This window comes from Acomys minous (genome assembly GCF_964271855.1).
Source record: "Acomys minous genome assembly, chromosome: 8".
In the NCBI taxonomy this organism is placed as follows: Eukaryota; Metazoa; Chordata; class Mammalia; order Rodentia; family Muridae; genus Acomys; species Acomys minous.
In genome coordinates this window covers 78,833,984-78,856,199 of record NC_140489.1, presented here as the reverse complement: position 1 = coordinate 78,856,199, position 22,216 = coordinate 78,833,984, and the positions used below count along the sequence as shown (strand labels likewise).

Genomic DNA, 22,216 nt, shown 5'->3' with positions numbered 1-22,216 from the left:
TTTATCATAAATAGTACAATAGTAAAACACTTTGCAAAATTACACACAGTGCTTAATCTACAAATGTACAAAAATATTTAACTTTAAGGATGAACATAAGAGCTATAAATTTTATTATGAAGGAAAATCACTGTTAAAAAATAATGTAAAAAAATACAGTACAGGAAATGAGAAAAATGGAAATTATTTGAGGGCACTAGTTTATAGCAACCCAGGGGATATTTTTTTCCTTCACACCTCTCTAATTTTCCCCATTTTCAAAAAAGTGAAGAATTTGGATAGAGTTCAATCAATAACTAAGTCCTAATATAGTTGAAAGTTTGGAAAATAGATCTGTCCCAAAGGCTAACGGAAATAGCTTTATTGCATGTGAAGAAAAGCCTGAGGCAAATAATGTAAGAACTTATTTGAAGCCATTTTCAAATGATGCATTGCAAAGATGTCAGAAGCTCATCTAAAATATCCATCAGTTTGTCCTGCTGTTTTTGTTGGTTTGCTTGGTGCTCCTTGGAAGCAGAGCACTTTCAACAGTATGGAATGTGCTTGCAGTAGACTGTTTCTGGCCTATTCTTCTGTATTTGCGAGGTTCTGCTTGACCAGTAGAGAAACTTGGTCATGGTCTCCTATTATTCTCCCCTCTCCTAGGGCAAGGGTCAGCACACTACTACCTATGCTTCAGACTCCCCGACACTCACTTCCACGTGCAAAGCTGTGAAAAGCACCTAGATTTATATACCACTGAAGCTTCCGTGCTTTACAGTGGCAGTTAGGTCACTGTGACAGAGACTGCACAGCCAGCAAAACAAGTACGCACTACCTGTTTCATTTCAGATATGTTTCTACACTCCCTAAGGGGAAGTTCCATCCAGGAAGCTAATTCTAGCTCAGCAAGATCCCCACACCCTGTCTGGAGACAGAGGAACCATGCAAAGGCCATGCAGGGGAAACCTGTGCAACCACTGGCATGCCAAGGCTCCTCCTCATCTTTTACTGGCATGAAGGTAGGAAATCAGAAATGAGATGGCATTAGACTTGTAGGTGAGTCCATTTATAGATTCTTTTAAAACATAGGCTAAGGAAAAACCAAAGAGTTAAAAATGATAATTTGGCCTACACTGAATTTTCTTTCACAAGAAATTAACAAAATACTCATTTACTGATTTCAAACTCACTACAAAGCTACAATAATCAAAGCCATGTAGTAATAACATAAAGATGAGCATGACACTCAATGGAATAAAACAGAGGTCCCAAAATAAACCATCACATAAGTGATTAGATTATTTTTTCAAGTGTTTAATAAAGGGAGCATACTCTTTTCAGCAAAAGACGCTGGAAAAATTGGATATCCTTATTCAAAAGAATAAGGTTGGATTTTTACCTAGAGCATAAAAATAAACTAAAGCCCTGAATATATGATATACAATTACAAAGCTCTTAGAAGAGAACATAGGACAGAAGTCTGCTAATAGAAGTTTAGCAATGGTTTCTTTCATTTGACACAAAAAGGAACACAACGGGCTAGACAAATTATGAAAATTCACTTTTTTACATCAAAACATGTTTTCAGTAGAGTAGTAAAGCCACTTACAGAACAAAATATTTAAATTAAAAGTATATAAAGGCATTCTTCCTTTACATGTTCAAAATAAAACAATTATTGCTTTCAAAGTGCTTTTCGGGTATAGACCTTGTTTTAAAGTTCACAATATATAGACTAAAGCATGAAAGTGTTTTTCCCCATAATACTCTTGGAAGAAAAAGAAAGGAGGTGAAGCAAACCAATTCTCTATATGGAGGACTTAGATATTTCCCCAAAGAAAATTTACAAGCAACCAACAAATACATGAAAAAGAACTTAACATCTCTAACCCATAGCAAATTACAAAACAAAACTCTAACGAGCTACCAGTGGTCAGCATTCATGACCACAAACTGAGGAGGGACAATTCAGACAAGCCTGGACTACACAGAGAGTAGTGGGACACTATCTCCAAACACAACAAATGCCAAACAAACAGCAAAACCTACAACCTCACAGCCTCATTTGGGTGGCTGCTAATATCAAAGAAAACAAAAACCAGCGAGAATGTACAGTGGTTGGAGCACTTGTGTAGTATCCTTGAACACTTAAAACATTAAAGCTATGTGAGGAAACAAAACACTTATTGCCAAAAAAAAAAAAAAAAAGGAAAGGAAAATAGAAGCAACATAAGTAGTTCCTCCTCTTATGCTCAAAAGAATTCAAAGCATAGTCCCAAAGAGATATTTGCGTAGCCGTGTTCAAACAGTAACATTCGTTAGTAGATTAAAAAACAATGCAACCTAAATATATTATAGACCATTATTCCACCTTAGAAAGAAAGGAAATGTTGATGTACAAAACAGTATGCATGCCCCTTGAGGACACTGTGCCAAGTGAAATCTACCACTAACAGGGAAGGCCAAACTCAGCAAGACCCCAGTTACATGACATACCTGCCAGTGGATGCAAGTTACTGCTTGCTAAAAGGCAGGCCAATTAGAAACAAGAGTTGGGGCAAGGAACACAACACCATTTGGAAGTTGAAAGATAACATGGAAGGCTCCTGTTTAAAGAGTGTCTTTGTGGGAGGCGGACTTAGTCGTGATTTATATAGGAGATGAGTAATCATAGCCTGATGGGGCTTAGCCACAGGTGGAGAAGACCAAATGGTGCACATCTGATCCCAGCAAACTAGTCACCCAAGGCTTCTCACCTGAAACTCTTGAGAACAAACATTCCTTATTTGGTCAAGGTGCTCACAACAAACAGCCTAGAGTGGTCGCTAGCACAGGCCCTGGCTGATCATCAAGTTCACAGGGCATCTGTTTGGGTGCCAAGGAACGCAAGATGCCAGTGAAGTTGATAGGAAGTCAATCGTCTCTCTGCTCAGCCTCTCACCGGGAGCTAAATTAATCTCAGAAGACAAGCACTTATACTCAAGTGAATTGTTAGTAGTTAGATTTGGGCACGAGATTGCAAGAGAGGCCTTTCAGGATGTTTGTAATGATCTGTGTACTTTGAATACTTCTGGCACAGGTACCTTCATTTGGTAACATAATCCCAAGCCACACAGTTAAGGTATTTCTCTTTACGCTTTCTGGAACTTAAGTAAAGGAGTTCTATTTTTTGTGGTTCAGACCCTTTGTCATGATTATGTTCACTTTCTAAAAATTAATTAACACACACATGTAGACTTCATTAGTTTTAAGGCTTGAGTTATAGACTTCAAGGCAAGCTTACATAAAATATAACTAGAGAAAAATATGTAAACATATATACATTTTTATCTATACGTCAGCCATGGCCATAGGGATACAGATTTGAAGTTGAATACAAAGCCCACAAAACCATTCTTCATGACAGCTAGAGGGACAGTTTTTAGGACATTCTCCTGGGGATCATGACAAATGTCTACCTCTGTCATCACATCATCATCTGACTGCTTGTCAAGTGCACAATGCTTGGGAATATAAGGGAAGGAATACAAAAAAGGGACAGAGAGCATCTTTAACATTTTACAAGAACTCTGTATTTGCCTTAGCTTTTGGAATTTTTAAAAAATTTACCCTTTGTTTGTTTGTTTGTTTTGTTTTACTTTCCAATTTTAAAAGTCCCTCTAGCCTCCTTGGGAACTACTGTTCAAGTTAGGTTGGTCACTTGAATTTTGCTTTGATTCTAATTTACCAAAATAGTATAAATAAAAGGTTTACTGGAGAGGCTTAATAGAAATAAGGTATACAAGCACAACTAGGTCATTTTCATGTTGATTCCTGAAGGATTCTGAGCAAAGTTTCTGACAGTCCTTATACAGATATCCAAAACATCTGCACCACACCCCTAGAACCCAGAGGAATCCAACTCCATAAATTTAGATTCCTTTCAGGAACAAGGGAGTTTTCTTATTTAATTTTTTAAATTTACTTTGAAGTCTAGAAGTAAAAGAGAATTTTTCCCTTGTAGGGTGAACTATTTAAAGTCACTTAGCTTTTTATTAATTCACTGACTACTGTGCAGATTCACTGTTGGTCTGATAGCCACAAAGCCTTTAAAAGTATTCCAACATAAGCAGGAAAAGCCCATCTTGTTTATTTGTACACTTTATGATTATAGATAAAAATAGTCATTATAACATATTTGGGGCACTAGTTGTGTCACTATGATTATTGCCTCATGAAATAAATTGCTGTGATACAAACCAAGCGTTTAACTTGAAATTATTTTGATAAAATTAAAAAATATATTTTAACGGTTGCTTTAAATATGTATATATTAAGCCTTGGTTTTCTAAATTCCCAGCATTTTAATACAAATGTTTCCATCCAGTGCTGCATGCTATATGATTTTTGAAATATTTATTTGCTTGACTAAAGAATTTTAGTGCAAAAAAGTCTCCTTAGAGTTGCATCACACCTTTGGTTCTCTGCTTCACCATGTAAAATGACTTTTCTATTATGTTTCCTTTCACTGTGTAGTCTGTTTTGCTGAGTAACTTATTTTTAATTGACTCACATAAGTTAAGTGTAAGAAAACTCATAGACAATAAAAGATCAACATAAAATTTACACATTTAATGACATCCTAAATAAAACACGGATCGGAAGAATATAATTGTCAATACAAAACTTACTTTTTTCACTTACAGGTTTCCTAACTATTGTTGGAATTTCTATGACCTCTCTTCCTCCTGGGTCTCATATGTCCCTAACTGGCTTCCAACCCGTTATGTAGCGGAGGATGACCTTGAACTTCTAATTCTCTGTCTTCACCTCTCTTATATGTGGGGCTCATGGGCCATGCCTCTAAGGTGACTGGCACAGAACTGCTGAGATGGAGTATGTTCAATCCCCGGAAATCTCACATTTGAGACTTAAAATCTCATCCTGAAACAGAGGGTGTGGGTGCTGTTTTCTGTGCCTGCCTCAGAAGCCTGCGATACAGCTCCAAGGTTACAGGTGGTCACTCAAGGGGTCAGTCACTTGAGCTTGACTCCTGTTATCTTTCCCTATGCAATTAGAGCATTGACAGAATCCTAGTCCCAGCCAATGACACACATTCTTCCTCAAAGCCCCTCCCACTGCTCAAGGTTTATAAGTCCCTGCTTCACATGAAATAAAGGGGTCAGCACCATTTACTTCATCAAAGATCTTCTGAGGCTCTTCATTTAATCCAGGGAAAGAAGGGCTCCCCTTCTTCCCAAGAATTTACCTCTGTACCCTCAGCACGAGTGCTTGATCAGGCAGCCATAGGAATCTTCTTAGTCTCCATTATAGGCTCCACCCCACTGCTGCCTTCCTTTTAAATCTGCTCTACCCACAGCAGTGCCCATCTATGGGGCGAGAGGCCTGCTGCTCCTTCCTTGCAGCCTGGCTTTGATTAAGGAGCCCTGAGCTCCCTGCTGCCACCTGGCCTGGGCCTGGCAGCCCAGAAAAGAGATCAGTAACACCTATTGGAGAAAAATCTTTTTTTCTTCTGCACCTCTGCCCGAACCAGAGATCTTCTGGCACTAATCTCACTTCTGTGTTCCACCCTTCTCCAGTAGGCCTTCCTGGGAGAGGCAGAACCTTTGACCCATGCCTCAGCCTTTTCTTCCTGGAAGCAGACCACATTCACTCAGACCTTCCCAAGGGAGAAGCAGCAGCACCACACCCAGGGGCTTCTGGGCCTCCTGGGAGCCCTGGAACCACACATGTGCTACGGTTATAGCTTTGCACCATCAAATCCAGTTTATGCGGTGCTGAGGATCAAGCCGAGGGCTCCCTACCTGCTAGAGAAGCTCTCTGCCAACTGCGCCACATACTTTGCCTTGAACTTTTCTTTTTCTAATCATTCTTGTATACAGTAGGAATAAGCCAATAAGACAATCATAACAAAAGTCCTTTGCTCATTAGCATATCTCAGGGAAAACTTTCAATTCTTACCAGAGTTATCGCAATATCAATAAGGAAATTAAGAGCAGAGGGAAGCTTATTAAAGAGAAATGCCTGGAAGAAAAGCCTGGGTATGGGAATCAAAACAAACAAACAAAAAACCAAAAAACAAACAAACGAAAATTCAAGATTATACTGCATCATAAAAAGATAAAATTTATTTTAGCTGCTTTTTAAGGGCATAAAACTTGGGGATCCTAATGGAGTAATGTGTAGAGATTCTGTCTATGTATATACTGCCTAGCATTTATACAGCACTAAACATGCTATCTCTTCAGGCATTTGTTTACTTCTTAGTGGTGAAAACAGGAAAATATTTTTCTTTTAATATTATTATTGTCTATAATCATCCTGCTATGCACACTACAAATTTTTGTTTTGAGTACACATTGGTAGGTGAGGTAGAGAAGAGAACTGTGCTGGTGGGAAATAGGTGGTTCTGGGAGCTGTCCAATGTACCGACTAAGCTTGAACTGATGTCTTTCCTGGTTCTCCCTGAAATCAGAAAAATCTCCATTTACATAGTTTCTGTCATTTCTTCTGACCTAATTTTGAAATTATTTTTTAACATGTTGTTTGCCTCCAGGGTGTTTTTACAAAGCTCCTCTCTGTATAATGAGCAGTCAGTAAGCCAAAAGGAAAGAAAGAAAGAAAGAAAGAAAGAAGGAAGGACTTTTTGTGTGAAAATTCGGAATATACAAAAGTCAGTAAAACTTCTTAATATATCAAGTTTAGAATCTTTTCTATTTCTGTGGATAGACACCAAATTTTCATGAAGCATAATTCAGTACGGTATAGGTTTCCCTCTTAAGCCTTACTTCGGTACACAAATGAAAGAGGGATAGCAGCCAGATCAAAGTGTCAGGATTTTTCTTTGTTCAAGAACAAATAACCGAAATAGAAATAGCCAAAACACTATGAATGTAACATTAATATAATTTCTGATTGTTTCGTGGTTCTTCTTGCTGTATGCAGTTTATTTTATATGTGTATAATAATATAAATGTATATGTAAAAAAATAAAAATATTATTAAAGAAAAAGAACAAATACACGATTGGCAGTTTAAAAGTCCATATCTGACTTCTCTGAAGAGCTGTTCTCTGGCTTATTAATGCTAAATCGCATTTTTCAAAGGAGGCTTGCAAGAGGGAACAGGGATAGAGAGTAAGACAAGATGTTGTTTTGTCCCCTGTAGGGTAATTGCATAGTAAAGGGCTTCTGAAGTAAATGTTCCTAGTCTCCTTCTTTAAAAAATTTCATTATCACTGTAACCTTTTCCCTCAAACAGAACTGTCCCCTGTAGAGGACAAGACCAGAGTGAGTAAAGTCAAGTATCATAATTGTCAGTCTGATTATGTCCAAACCGACTTCGACTTCAGAAGTCAGGATCTGTAACCAAGCAGTGAGCTGTTTGCGAAGCCCTACAAGGAGGAAAAAAACCACCGGTTCCAACAGAGACACTGGGGAATGCGGTTGCCCCCCTGTAGCCATGCTTGCTTAGGCTAATGGAAGGTCTTGCCTTTCAGCAGCCGCAGCACTGGGATACCAGACAAACAGCTCCCCTCGACCCGTGCCTGGTAGGGCCCCTTTCCTGGACATCATTAAAAGCGCATGCACTTGTTTCACATCCATTGGCAAGTGGCCGCGAGATTCAGGACTCCTGCCCCGAAGCCAAGGAGAAGGCATCGCGGTGGAAACATTTTGGCTTTGAAGATACAAATCGAAATTAAAGACACACATGGAATAAGGAACCAGGAAAGCATTGGTTGGATACGAGGGTGAGACCAGAGACAAAAAAAAAGCACAGCAGGTAAGAACTGGGGGTTTCTGCCAAGAAGGAACTGCCCTGCGTAGTGCAGCAAGGGGACAAATATTTTAGAACCTGAAAGCTTGTCCCTTTGAGCTTTTCACGAGTGCTCAAGCTTGTCATCTTCTATCAGTTTACAGAAGAGGGACGTTGCCCTGGCCTTCTCTCTCCCTGCAAATAATCCGTTCGTCTTGATTATAAATACTAATGTCTGCCCCGCTTTTGGTGATGATGGACCAAAAGAGTCAATGCCACTAAGGAGCCCCATCTACAGCTATGCCTTTCTTGCAAGAAACCCGATGAGAAAGACACTGAGCGATGGCCACCTATTCAGAGAGTTGCTTGGATGTTACCATGCTGAACTTCGTTGCAGATCTCTCTCTGGCCTCTCCAAGACACCCTCTTCTCTGCGACTTCCCACCTGGGGTCCATTTTGGGGATCGAACACTGGGGTTCCGAGAGGGAAGACCCAGAAGGCGGTTTGAGGAAAGAGACCAGGAAGCAGAGGAGGGAGAAGCAGACTATGAGGACCAGGAGGAGGAGGAGGAGGAGGAAGAAGAGGAGGGAGAGGGGCGCGGCAAAGTAGCATCCTTGCTAGGCCGCCCCAAAAGGAAAAGGGTCATCACCTACGCCCAGCGCCAGGCCGCCAACATTCGAGAGAGGAAGAGGATGTTCAACTTAAACGAGGCCTTCGACCAGCTGCGCAGGAAGGTGCCCACCTTCGCTTATGAGAAGAGGCTGTCCAGGATCGAGACCCTCCGCTTGGCCATAGTCTACATTTCCTTCATGACCGAGCTCCTGCAGGACAGTGAGAAAAAGGAGGCCCGCTGAGCGCGCGCGCGAGGGGTGGGCAGAAGAGACACCCCACCCCTTGCTAGGTGGGGTTCCTCTGAAAGGCAGAGGGACTTCTGAGCCTGGTTTTGATATGGTAAAACCCCCACTCCTGCAGCTCTGCAGTGAATATATTGGGGGGCGCACACAAAAGGGTCCTGCTGGGCAAATAGGAGTTCCAACGTTCTAGGCTCCGGGGAGCTAAGAGCTTCTTGGGTAGAGCGGTGAGAAACTGGTTCGCTCCTCCAAGGACCTTTAACTACGCTTCTCTATAGTCTGATTTCTTCTCCTTGCTCCTTTTAAAAGTAGAAATAATAAAGCAGAACTTTTTCTCGCGTGCGATTAGTTGCTTCCCCATTGCCATGTCAGCAGGGGCTTCACTGTAGCCTTAACGGCGTGCACACCTAAAGCAGAGACCAGGCAAGCGGTCTCTGTGCATTTGTCTGGATTCTGAATGCTCTGCCTGGGCTTGGTCCTCTCAGACAAGTTACCGGAGAACAAAGAGGACGAGAGTGAAACAGGGAGTAACAAAACAGGGGCTAACAAAACCTAACCTCTGAGAAGGATCTCTCTCCCTCCTTCGTCGCTCCCCCGCCCTGATCCTGAGTGCTGTCAGGCATACCCTACCTTGTCACTAGGCAGAATATCTCAGAGTTAAAAGCAGTCCATTCTGCATTTTGCTCAGTAAAAATCGCCATTCTGCCTTTTGCTCAGAACTGAACTCTGTTTCTGTCGCTCTGCTTAGGGTGGAAGAGGTGGGGGAGGGCTCCTCCTGCCTGGTACAGTTCCCACACTCCCGGGGTCTCCCCGGGGGGGCTTTAGGATTAGCGCTTCCAACAGTTGCCTGGGGGAAAGAGCTGGTATCTCTTAATGAGCTATGACCCCGCGCGCCTGAAAAACAATCTTTAAAAGTTATCTTTCTGTCTTAAGCCATCTAGGAAGGCAAAAAGCCAAGGGAAAAGATGCCTTCTGGTGCTTTGAAAATGCCTGCAGGTGGAGGTGAAGTTGAAATCCGTCCTTCGTGGGAAGCTACCTTCCTGGAGTGTCTGTTATTACACAGTCCCTCCTTCTGAGTGACCCGGTGGCACCTTAAGCTGGGTCTGTATAAGAGATGTGGTTAACTGAGGAAAAGGAATTGAGCTGGGGCATGGAATTGTCAATCCATTCACGCCAATGATAAATCCCAAAGAAGAAATGCTTCACTTTGCCCCCTCATTCACTTGCAAAATGAAATCATAGCAATATTGCACAAGGGCAATGTTTTGGCATACTTGAATAATAATAGTAACATAGGAATAAAAATTAGATGTGCTCATCATAGAAAGACTGAAAAATGTAAAAACTTCAAAATGAAGTGAACACTTAAATAAGCCCCCACTGCTAGAAATTTTGTCTACTTTCTTCTTTTCTTTTATTTCCTATGCAGTTTGAAATTCAATATGTGTTACAAACTTGAAATACTTCTGAACATTAATTTTTTTCTCACTTAGCATTTTGGAATGAGCCCTTCCTTCACTTTAAATACTAGATAGGATTTCCAATCTTATATCTTACTGTCTCCTCAATGTATAACAACTTTACTGAATTTCTTTAATAATATGGAACTAAAGTTATACAATTTACATCTTTCAATCCAGAAGTAAGGTGAAAAATTAAAGAGCAGAAGAAACTGAAGGACCCCTCAAATGAGCAAATGAAACTGCAAATCTATGTTAATTATTAGAATAGCCGACTTTCTGCATTTGGACTGAGGATGGGATTAAGACTCATATATCCCAGAGGAAGAGCAAATTCTTAATTCTATTTTATTCTTTTTAGGCTCATGGTACCTGCTGCTTGGAGAGTTGCTATCAGATCTCATCACTGGTTGACATGATTGAAATACACATTCCTTTACAGATGGCAAGCTCACACATTCCCTTTTAAAAATATATTGCAAACAGGGCTCTTATAAATGTCTTCTCTGTTATAATCACCTGACGTTAGCCACCTACAGTCCTTGTTTGTATGAATTTGGGGAGCAAGTGGGCAGGATTCCTTCCTGAGCTCTGTTGGTTCACATTCCTTCTCAGGCACCCCGCAGGCCCCTCCCCTCGGAGATCAGCACCCAGATACACCATTTTTCCACACCCCCCCAGGGAGCTTGTCATTCTTTTATTAGTACATTTAATTCTCTTTTATTCTCATGGTGGTATGCACACATCCAAAGAAAGCTTACTACACATTTCTGAGGTTGCTATTAAGGCTCAAGTATTTTTAAGCAAGTGTATAAATCAAAGCACAAAACCATACAAAGCTCTGAAATGTAATGTATCAGTGCACTCATTTTACATTTGAGACAGATACTGGCATCATTGGGAGGTATATGCCATAAGCCAGTCTTAAAATATGTTCCTGTTGCTATATGAACAGTACGGGGAAATAGTCTTTCATATATTCTGGTTAGATGAGTAAGTCATAAGTATTGCAATACTCTACTTTAGTTACTAATAATTGTTTCTTTGATAGATTTTTTTTCATTCTGTTAGAATGCACTCCATATTTTTTGTCAAATATACTTGAAAAGTTATCTTCTGGGCCCTCAAATTTGATTGGATAATGTTTGAAAGGCAATAAATCTAGACAGGGAAGTTAATTCACATTTAGAAGTATGTCTCATTGTGTCTTTACATGGAAAGTAGATAATGGAGAGACGCCATGACTTTTGAATGCCCAATGTGCCTCTAAAGAAGAGTGATTTAGAAGTTCTTAAAAGACCTTTAAAACAAAATCACATAAATTTAGCATTAATGTGTGGCTTATAATATTGACACTATATTATGGAATATAATTTACTAAAATAGTAAATCTTTTTTGGATATATTTAACACAGTATTTCATACTTGTATGTATATGTAGTTAAGTGTTATTCATGCTCAATTCTTTTAAAGCCTTTCCTCCTACTCCCTTCCCTGAAACTTTGTAAGATATGCAATAGGCCCCCTTTCCCAATATTCTTTTAATTATATATTTTCACCAGTATTCTTTTCTATCTCTGCTATAAGAATGTCAGAATAAACTTAAAAGAGAAAAATTATCAATATCTAAGGCCAAACAGTAACAGAACCAGGGAGCATAGTTTTCGAATGCTCTAGAACATTTATTAAAATGACTTGAGCTTTAAAGGAATGAATTTATATTACATTTATAATGTCCTTAGTCCCTCCTTGTAATATTTTCATTTCCAAGGCTACTGTATGTTGTATTTTACTATACTTTTATAATTACTTATTTTAATATGCAAAAGGAAAATACCTAGTTATTTCTCAATTCATCATCAACCATTACTGCTCATATGGTCTACTGGGTCAATAAACACCCATGTTTATCTATCCAATTATTATTTATTCATTTAATCAAATGTTGGCTTTCTATAGATCATGTGGGTGGGTTCAAAACTGAGGAGGCTACAGAGTGTCTGTCTGAAAAATAAATACCAACTTTTTAAAAACTATACAATTGTTAGGCTGTAGAGATAGTTCAGTGGTTAGGTGTCCTGATTGCTCATTCAGAGAACCACATGGTGGTTTACAATTGTAAGTTCAGTTCCAGGGGACCTGACACCCTCTTCGGACCTCCATGGACACTGCATACACATGATGAACACACATATATTCAGGTAAGGTCACCCATACATATAAAGTAATACAATAAATAAATAGAAATGAAATCTACAAGAGATGAATAACTAAAAAGTAATACAGAGTTCAAATATTTATGTGTTATTGAAAAGAACAGTTTTTAAGTTCTGGAGGAAAAACACCTATGTAGTCTATGAGCCACTAACACTGCTGAGTGTAGTCAGCTCTCACCCCTCATTCCTACCGTTCTAACACTCTCTACTATGATCATAGCAAACACATGCTGTTCCTAAGTGCAATTTCTTTTCAGAAGTAAATGGTACCAGGGAATATCTAAATGGAAAGCTATTTCTCAATTACTAAGAGAATTACATCAATCACTCCTTAGCCTGTTACATTTCCTAATTACTTTGCTCTTTGTAGATTTCTCCATGCCCCCAAAGGGAGAGTCTTCTAAAGAATTTTTATAATCATTACACCAAAGATATGGTTTAAACCCTTGTAAGGATAAAATACTCTGAGAAATGTAATGGCTTAACCTTAACACTAAATCCTCCTTAGAGATAAGACAAAATTATTCATAGCCCAATACTAAAACCAATGTGCCATTATGTTTAGACACTCAAAATGTCTAAACGATGTGTTCTTATCTTAGTTTCCTTTGTGTTTAATCTGTATAGTTAATGTATCTTAAACAAAAAGTTTCTTAGTATGTTACAGAAATACAGTATGCCAAAATTGCTTTATTTTTTATTATCTATATCAACATTAGTAAAATAGCATAGGACATTGTGTTTTAATACTTCTACTAAAAGGGACTAATGTGCTCAGTTCTTAAAATCATTATAATTAATTTTTGAAATCTAAAAGTCATTTGGTCATTTTGAGTCTAAATATCATTTTAGATATTGCTTGGAGGCAATTTATTCATATATCCTCTACTGGCTAAAAACTGACATTTAGTCTCAAACTCAGCTCTCTATAAATATCAGATTACTATTAGTATTCAGACATGTAAGCCATAAAAAAATCCAAATAAAATCATATATGAAAGACATAATTAAGCTTTCCAAGAAAAGTAAAAATAATCAGAAGGCTTTTCCAACAACAGAGAAATGTTCGGCTAGTTCAGCTTTACATTCTCTACCCAACTCAGGCAGAGTCCGGCAAAATTAGCACCAAAAATCACACCAAATACACATGTACTATACATAGCCCATGCACAAATATCATCAAGACCCTTGCATTGGTGTCTTTTATCATGTGTGTCAGCATTTCCATTATTAAAAACGATTTTGTAGAAAGTTGATAATGAAGTTCTAAAACTACTGAGATTCAATTTTAATAAGCAAAATTTTAAGACACCTTCCTTTCTTGATGGCAGATCTTCAAGAGGAACTTCAAAGGCAATAAAGCTAAAGTTACATTTTATATACATTGCTTTGAAAATGTACTTATGTTTTAAAATTCACAGAATCCACTCAAAACAAAATATAAATTAGATCACTATTTTATTTTTTATCAAATAAAGATAGCAAATTCTTCTTAAATATTAAGTGCTCAGATGATTGTTTAAAGTTGAGGCTATTTTGTTAAATAATATTTGTTCTGATGCTTTTAGAAAAGTGATATTTTTTCTAGATATCTATAACTTGGCTCGCATTCATGCAAAGTTTCTTGAACGTTGCCAGTACTTTGAGGGAATTCAGCCCCAAGTCTGGTCAGCACCACGTCTTCCTGTGAACACTAGATTTAAAAAAAAAAATGGTTACAAAACACAAGTCAGCAGTTCTGACCATTTTGTTTTGACTTTGGGGTTTCTTTGAATCTGAAGCACAAAGCCAAGCTTTGCGGAGGAGGAGAGGGAGGGGAATGAAGTGGTGCAAACTGGCTGGAAAAGATGGGAAAACTCCAAGTCTCCACAAATGAAAGCCTATGAATTTTGACAACTTTCTAAATGGCACCAAGGTTCCCATTCTGTGTCTGTGACCCATTCCTTAATAGAATATAGGAAAATACAAAAGTGCAACTGCATGTTTAAACACTATTTATATCTAATATTTAGTAAGACCTTATCCTACACTTAGCAAAAGACAATTAGTATAAAATAGTTGGTGAAGCCAGGAATTTGGCAGATTTGGCATGATGGACTTGACCACGATAAAAACGTATCATGTCTCGTTAAGGCGATGCTTTCTCAAAACACCATCCACATACCTTCTATCGTTTCATCTTCACAGTTGGGTTTCCACAAGCCCTAAGGTCTCTCAGTCAAATTGAACCATCATTGTGCCATCTTGAATATTCCTTCTCCCCATCATTGAAAACAGCAGGATACTAGAATTCCTTTTTTTAAATGACTGATGCCTACATATAAGCACTTTGAAAGATATTGCCCTCAAAGATCAAAAGCACCTTAACACGTTCTGTGGATGATAAATTATACAAAAGGCTGGCCTGGTCTCGCTCCCTCAAAGGCCACATTTTACAACCTTCTATTTAAGGCTCTGTGAAGGAGATTTCCACCTGCAGCCAACAAATGTAAATGACCTCAATGCAGCTGTTATGGACAAGGTTTTCTTTTTTATGATTTCCAGTCTTCAAAAGGGAAAAATGCCTATGAGGATATGGAAATGGATCAAACAACTGGTGAAGAGTGGAAATCAAGACTATCGGGTAAACATGTCTGCGGGAATCGAAGAACCGCTCTGTTATTTTATTACAGGTAACTTTGGGGCTTCTTCCAATGGTACTAAAATCCTAATCTATATTTGGGTTTGGTCAGATTTTGAGTTATATGATCATATTGAATCTCATAGTTTAGAAAAATGACAGAAAAAAACAGAAATAGTCTGAAGGAGAATCACTAAATAAGGAACTGTGTAATCAAGTCTGGATGAGGTAGTCCATGTTAGTATGTAGTAAGATTTACAATAATATATCCAATATGTTGCTTGATTTGGATGATACATCTTCTAAACACTTTTTGAATTCCTTATATGACTATTTAGAGACCAAATAATAGTCTTAGAATATAGATAGTATTGTTTATTGCATACTAAGGGAAGTATAGAATGAAGGAGTTTAACAATTTGCCCAAATTAATCATCTACTAAAGAGCAGAGCCAAGGTTTCAAAGATTTCACCAACCAAATCAGAAGGATGAAGTTTATTAGAAAGGTTTAGGTTATCCTTATATTTAAGTAGAGATTTTAGGACAAAAAATAATGTTAATCTTTTAAGCATTGTCCTCAAAACCTACAACTTCAAAATTGAAAATATATATTAACTATTATTTTACAATCTTTTGAACCTGTAACTTCAATAAAAGTGTAGATTACTAATCACAAATTCCAATTCACAGATGCCTGCATCGTGCTTTTTTTCCCTGCAATTCTTCTTTAAGTGTTCTGTGAAAGTGAACTGTTAGTTTGTCACAGTAATTATTAATACCCTGAAATAACCATTGGGACATCTTTCTTACTCTGACCTTTGTTGTGTAGTGAAACACTGAGCCTATGTTTCTGGGTTCTTCAGTCTTGGATGATTTGCTTAGTTCAGACACAGTCTCAAGTATAGAGCTGTAACATTTGTGCATCCTTGTTCTGATCCTTAGATCTACCCCCTTTTTCTATAAATAAACATATAAACACACCACTATTTAAAGAAGAATAGAGAATACAAAGAACATAACTACATTGTTCATACAAAGTAAATACTTAGCCAATAATGTTATTATCATAATTGATACAAGTCCTGTGTTGAGTATGTATGATGATAATTCAGCCTTTTAGAAAGGCTTATGAGAACACATAAAAAGTATTAGACTACCCCGATTTTCTAAGATAAAGTGAGAACCATATTAATAGCACAGCATTTTATGTCCAATTAAGCTGCTAAACTGATGAATGCTTTTTGTTAAATTTGTTTATTTTTAAGTTATTCACTTTACATCTCAATTGTAGCCCCCTGGTCATCTCCTCTGTTTCCCACCCTCCCTCCCTCTGCTTCCTTTCCCCTTCTCTAGTCCTCAGAAAGGGGGAGCCCTTCTCCCCTACCATCTGACCCCAGTCTCATCTGGACTGCCTTCATCCTCTTCCTCTGTGGTCTGGCAAGGCCACCCAACCAGAGTGAAGTGATCAATGAGTGGGCAACAAAGTTCATATCAAAGGCAGCCCCTACTCCTCTTATTATGGGACCCATGTGGAGACTGTGCTGCCTATTGACTATTCTGAGCAAGGGGTCAAGGTGCTCTCCACGGGTGGCCCTTGGTTGGTGCATCAGTCTCTGCACCCCACTCTGGGCCCAGATTTGTTGGCTCTGTTGGATCCTTGAGGAGTACCTATGTCCTCCAGGCCCTTCTGTCCCCCAAATCTTCCATAAGACTCCTTGTGCTCTGCTCCAAAGTTTTGCTTTGAGTCTCAGTGTCTGCTCCAATCCCCTGCTGAGTGCAGTCTTTCAGAGGACCTCTATGATAGACTCCTGTCCTGTTCCTTGTCTTCAAAGGCTACCAGTGTCTGTTCTATCTGTCCTTCTAAATGAGAATTAAGCATCCTCTCTAAGATCCTCCTTGTTATTCAACTTGTTTAGGTCTGTATATTGTAGTGTGGTTATCTTGTATTATATGGCTAATATCCTCTTATAAAGTGAATACATACCATGCGTTTCTTTCTGGGTCTGGGTAACTTCACTCAGGGTGATTGTTTCTAGTTCCATCCATTTGCCTGCAAATTTCAAGATTTCCTTGTTTTTAATAGCTGAGCAGTAGTCTACTGTGTAAATGTACCACAGTCTCTTTATCCATTCTTTGGTTCAGGGACATCGAGGTTGTTTCCAGACTCTGGCTATTGAAAATACAGCTGCTATGAACATAGTTGAGCAAATGTCCTTATTGTAAGGTGGAACATCTTTCAGCTATATGCCCAGGAGTGCTAGGCTGGATCTTGAGGTAGCACTATTCTCAAATTTCTGAGAAAGCACCATATTGCTTTCCAAATGGATTGTACAAGTTTGCACTCCCACCAGCCATGGAGGAGTGTTCCCCTTTCTCCACATCCTCACCTTCATGTGCTATCACTTGAGTTTTTTATCTTAGCCATTCTGAGAGGTGTAACATGGGATTTCAAAGCTGTTTTTATTTGGGTTTCCTTGATGACTAAGGAAGTTGAGCATTTAAATGTTTCTCAGCCATTCGATATTCCTCTGTTGAGAATTCTCTGTTTAGCTCTGTATCCCATTTGTTGTTATTTTTAGTTTTTAACTTTACTTTTATTTATTTAAACAATTTATTCAGATTATCTCTTATGTGTTATCCCCTCACTTGTATCTTCCCATTCCCCCTCCCTCCCTCTTTCATCCTATTACCCTCCCCTAGCTCTGTGTTAGAAGGGCACCTTTTCCCCCACTATAAGATCACAGCCTATCAGGTCTCTTCCTGGTATCCTTCTTACTCTTCCTCTGAGTGTCACCAGGTCTCCCCATCAAGGGGAAGCTGTCTAATGGTGGGCACCAGAGTTGGTGTCCGAGTCAGTCCCTGCTCTCCACACAATTGTAGAGAATGTGCTGTCAATTGGCTAAATCTGGATAGGGGTTCTAAGTTTACTGCATGCATTGTCCTTGCTTAGTACCATAGTTTGAGCTTACCCTCCTGGGTCCAGATTTTCCAGCTTTAATGGTCTTCTTGTAGGTTTCTAGGACCCTCTGGATCCTTCTATTTTCCCATTCTTCTTTACCTCTCTCCCCTAGAGTCCCAATAGGAAGTCCCAGTATCCATTACAATCTCTGGCTAAGTGAAGACTTTCATGGGATATCTCTGTCAGTCTAGTGTCACTCATTACAAGTGAGTATATGCCATTACCTCTTCCTGGGTCGGGGTTAACTCACTCAGGATGATGCTAGCCCACTCCTTGGAATATACACAAAAGATGCTCCACCACACAATAAGGACACATTCTCTTTTTTTTTTTCTTTTCTTTTTTTTTAAATACATTTTTATTAATTTATACATATTACATCTCAGTTGTTAGCCCATCCCATGTATCCTCCCATCCCTCCCTTCCTCCCACTTCCCCCCCTACTCCCCTCCCCTATGTCTGTGTCTGAGGGGGATCTCCTCCCCCTGAATATGCTCATAGGGTATCAAGTCTCTCCTTGGTGACCTATTATCTTTCCTCTGAGTGCCACCAGGCATCTCCATCCAAGGGACATGATCAAATATGGGGCACCAGAGTTTGTGTGAGAGTTAGATCTTCTTCTCCACTCAACAGTGGAGAATGTAATAAGGACACATTCTCAACCATGTTCATTGCAGCCTTATTCCTAATAGCCAGAACCTAGAAACAACCTAGATACCCCTCAGTCAAAGAATGCATAAAGAGACTGTGGTACATTTACACTATGGAATCCTACTCAGCTATTAAAAACAAGGAAATCCTGAAATTTGCAGGCAAATGATTGTAATTGTACCCCAGGTTTTAATTGGGTTATATGGTTTGGTGGTGTTTAATTTCTTGAGTTCTTTATATATTTTGGATATTAGCCCTTTGTCAGATGTAGGATTGGTGAAGATCTTCTCCAGCCTATAAGCTGTCATTTTGTTCTGTTGACAGTGTTCTTTGCCTTACAGAAGCTTTTCAGTTTCATGAGGTCCCATGTACTATTGGTCGTAAAGCCTGGGGTGTTGGTGTTCTGTTCATGAAGTTGTCTCCTGTGCCAATGAGTTCCAGGCTCTTTCCTGCTTTTTCTTCTAACAGACTTAGTGTGTTTGGTTTTATGTTGAGGTCTTTAATCCACTTTGACTTGATTTTTGTGCAGAATGCTAAACATGGATCTATTCACATTTTTCTACATGTAGGTGTGTAGTTAGAGCAGCACCATTTGTTGAGGATGCTGGGTTTTTTTTCTATTGTATGGTTTTGGTGTCTTTTTCAAAACTCAAGTGTCTGTAGGTGTGTGAGCTTATTTCTGGGTCAAGACATGATTTCTTCTTCTTCTTCTTCTTCTTCTTCTTCTTCTTCTTCTTCTTCTTCTTCTTCTTCTTTTTCTTCTTCTTCTTCTTCTTCTTCTTCTTCTTCTTCTTCTTCTTCTTCTTCTTCTTCTTTTGGGGGGCATTAATTCTTATGTCCTCTGATTTTAAATTCTTTCTTTTTCTTTTTTATATATTTTATTAATTTATTCATATTATATCTAAATTGTTATCCCATCCCTTGTATCCTCCCATTCCTCCCTCCCTCCAATTTTCCCCTTACTCCTAAGTGCAGAAACCTTGATGCAGCACTGGATGTATAAAATCATGATCTCTTATCTTCCAGAAAGGCCACTATAAACTCTACATCCCTAAAATTATCTCCCAAAATTTTTGTGCATGAGTTTTTACGTGAAAAATAAAACATCCATATGTCACGGAGATATGCTAGCTCAATTGGTTATACTTCTAGAAATCTTTTAGAAACTTCATCTGGAGGTAGTGCCACTAATAACCATTGGTGGGCTTTCCAGTGCCAAGCATTTACACGTGCCTGTTCTAGAGTGATATGAAGTCTTAAAAGTGCAACTCAGCTCGTGAGAAACAGGGGTCATGAGGCCATGGTTTGCTTTGGAGTTTGATGTGTTTAAGTGGTACCCTCTACCTCTTTTAAGACAGACTGAGGATTCATGCATCAGAGGCTTTCTTTGAAGCATCAGAAAAGGAACAGGGCCCCAAATCACATCCTTGGGCATCCTGTGTCATAGTATCATGACCTCGTGTATTATACCCTTACTCAGTTTTTCCTCTCTCTTCCTCCTCCCAGTCTGTCTGCCCCTCTTCCCCTCTCCCCCAGATCCACCCCTTCTGCCTTTCCTCAAAAATATAACAAGCTTCCCAGGGACATCAACTAAACAGGCATTACTAGGTACAGTAAGACCAAGCACATATTATCACATGTCAAGGCCCAGCAAGGAAACTCAGTAGGAGGTAAAAGATCCCACAGGTAGGCAAAGAGTCAAGGACAGGCCCCACTCCCACTCTTAGAATTCCCACAAGAACACCAAGGTACTCAGCCATACCATGCATACAGAGGACCTAGATCAGACCCCTCCAGGCTGTTTGATCTCTGTGAGCCCCATGAGTCCTGGTCAGTAGAGTCTGTGGGCCTGTGTTTTCTTGGTGTCCCTTGAGCCAGCTGGCTCCACCTATCTTCCCCTTCCTCTGCAGGACTCCTTGAACTATGAAAAAAAAAATCGCTTAAAATCTTGTATTCATCCCCATGTGTCTCATTTGAGGGCTGATAGTAAATGGCCTTCTGAACCATACTAATACTTTTCAGACAGGAAATATACCCAATTCAGATATTCTAATGATGGCTTCATAATTTTGGCCAAAGGCTTGTGGTGACTCCAGTTAACAAGCATTTGACAAGCAGTGGTTTTGTTCGCTGAAGACTTTACTGAACATCCCTCATCACTTCGTTCATCACCATTCATTTACCTAATCTCACCAAAGTCCATTAAAATTGGTGCGTATGAGTTGAGTTAAGCTCGTGTGTGTGTGTGTGTGTGTGTGTGTGTGTGTGTGTATGTGTGTGTGTGTGTGTATGTGTGTGTGTGTGATACTGCTTTGCTTTCAGAATAACAGAACCACAAATTAAACATCATACTCTATATTAGTACACTACATTTCATCAAATGTAATGAACTGCTACTAAAGTTAACATGAAACAGGTTGAAAAATGCCCCAGACTCAAAACCATTACACAACAAAACAACAAAAAAATCTCTCCAAATTGCATCCACATGAAAATACCTCAGTTCAATCCTCAGGGACTTTACCCTGAACATTCTCAGGTTTCTGCTTATTAATTCAAACCCATGATCCCTTGTATGATTTACACACATGTTAATATGTATATGCTCAGAAACATTTCCACCAAAATACCTTCATATATTTTCAGAATGTATTGTGCATATGCAAATATTTTTACTACTAACTAAACCCTCTACAGAAGATTGGTTTTCTTTCCTTTTCCACACATTTTGGTAGTTCATGTCTACTTTGCTGCTGGTATCTTTTTCTTGGAACTTTTTATCTTAATTATTACTATTGAAAGTTTCCATCTTTTGTCGCAGAGTGGGCTTTTAAGTTAGTACCCATGTCATTTCATATATTGAAAACCAGCATAGGAATGTGGTAGTTTCCCCCAAGCCTTGGCCCCACACAAGTGTATCAGCCTGAATATAATTACTAAGACCAGCAGCTTCGACACTGGTAGAAAAGAAGGCGTCTGGAATTGCAATTCGGGAAACCTACAGAACACACATTGATTAGATGACGGTTGTTGGTTCAATGAGAAAAACAGAATTTTCCCTGGGAGCACAGCTCCTTCCTCATGAAGAGATTCCTGAGTTGCAGTAACTCAGGCAATTTCCATGTCAAGAAGGGTTCACGAACACCTTAAACCTTGGCTCTGATGAGGAAGGCATAAGCAGAATATTATCAAGTTTTTGTGGATTCTTACAGCTTCCTCTAAGTTTTCATGCACAAGAACTTAGCCTAGGGAAACCAGACTACAACTGCATCAATATTGGATTACAAAATCTCTAAGTCAGTATTGTTTATAATAAAATGGGGGGATCTAATGTCCCCTGGATAGGGAGGCCTGTTGGCACTCAGAGGAAGGATAGCAGGCTACCAAGAAGAGACTTGATACCCTATAAGCATATACAGGGGGAGGAAGTCCCCCTCAGGCACAGTCATAGGGGAGGGGAGTAAGGGGAAAATGGGAGGGAGGGAGGAATGGGAGGATACAAGGGATGGGATAACCATTGAGATGTAATATGAATAAATTAATAAAATGTATTTAATAAAATAAAATAAAATGGATGTCTAAATTGTGAGGTCTTAGTAAAACTGATACAGTCCTTAAAAGTATAAATACATAACAATAATTCATGATATAGATGACAGTATTAATAAGTGACAAGAAAATATTGTATAAACCAAGATTACAACATTTTCTTTCCATTTC

At 39.0% G+C, this 22,216-nt stretch overlaps 1 protein-coding gene across 1 annotated transcript; it reads left to right on the top strand.

The window, feature by feature from the left end:
* The first annotated feature begins 7,868 nt into the window (after window positions 1–7,868).
* FERD3L (Fer3 like bHLH transcription factor) lies at window positions 7,869–8,929 on the top strand. The gene has a single exon (XM_084793392.1). It carries the CDS (start codon window positions 8,080–8,082, stop codon window positions 8,590–8,592), a length of 513 nt encoding a protein of 170 aa, XP_084649518.1. The 5' UTR covers window positions 7,869–8,079; the 3' UTR covers window positions 8,593–8,929.
* Window positions 8,930–22,216: the final 13,287 nt, after the last annotated feature.

Excerpts from the sequence above, each read along its gene's own strand:
- FERD3L (XM_084793392.1), top strand. The coding sequence starts at position 8,080 with ATGGCCACCTATTCAGAGAGTTGCTTGGATGTTACCATGCTGAACTTC.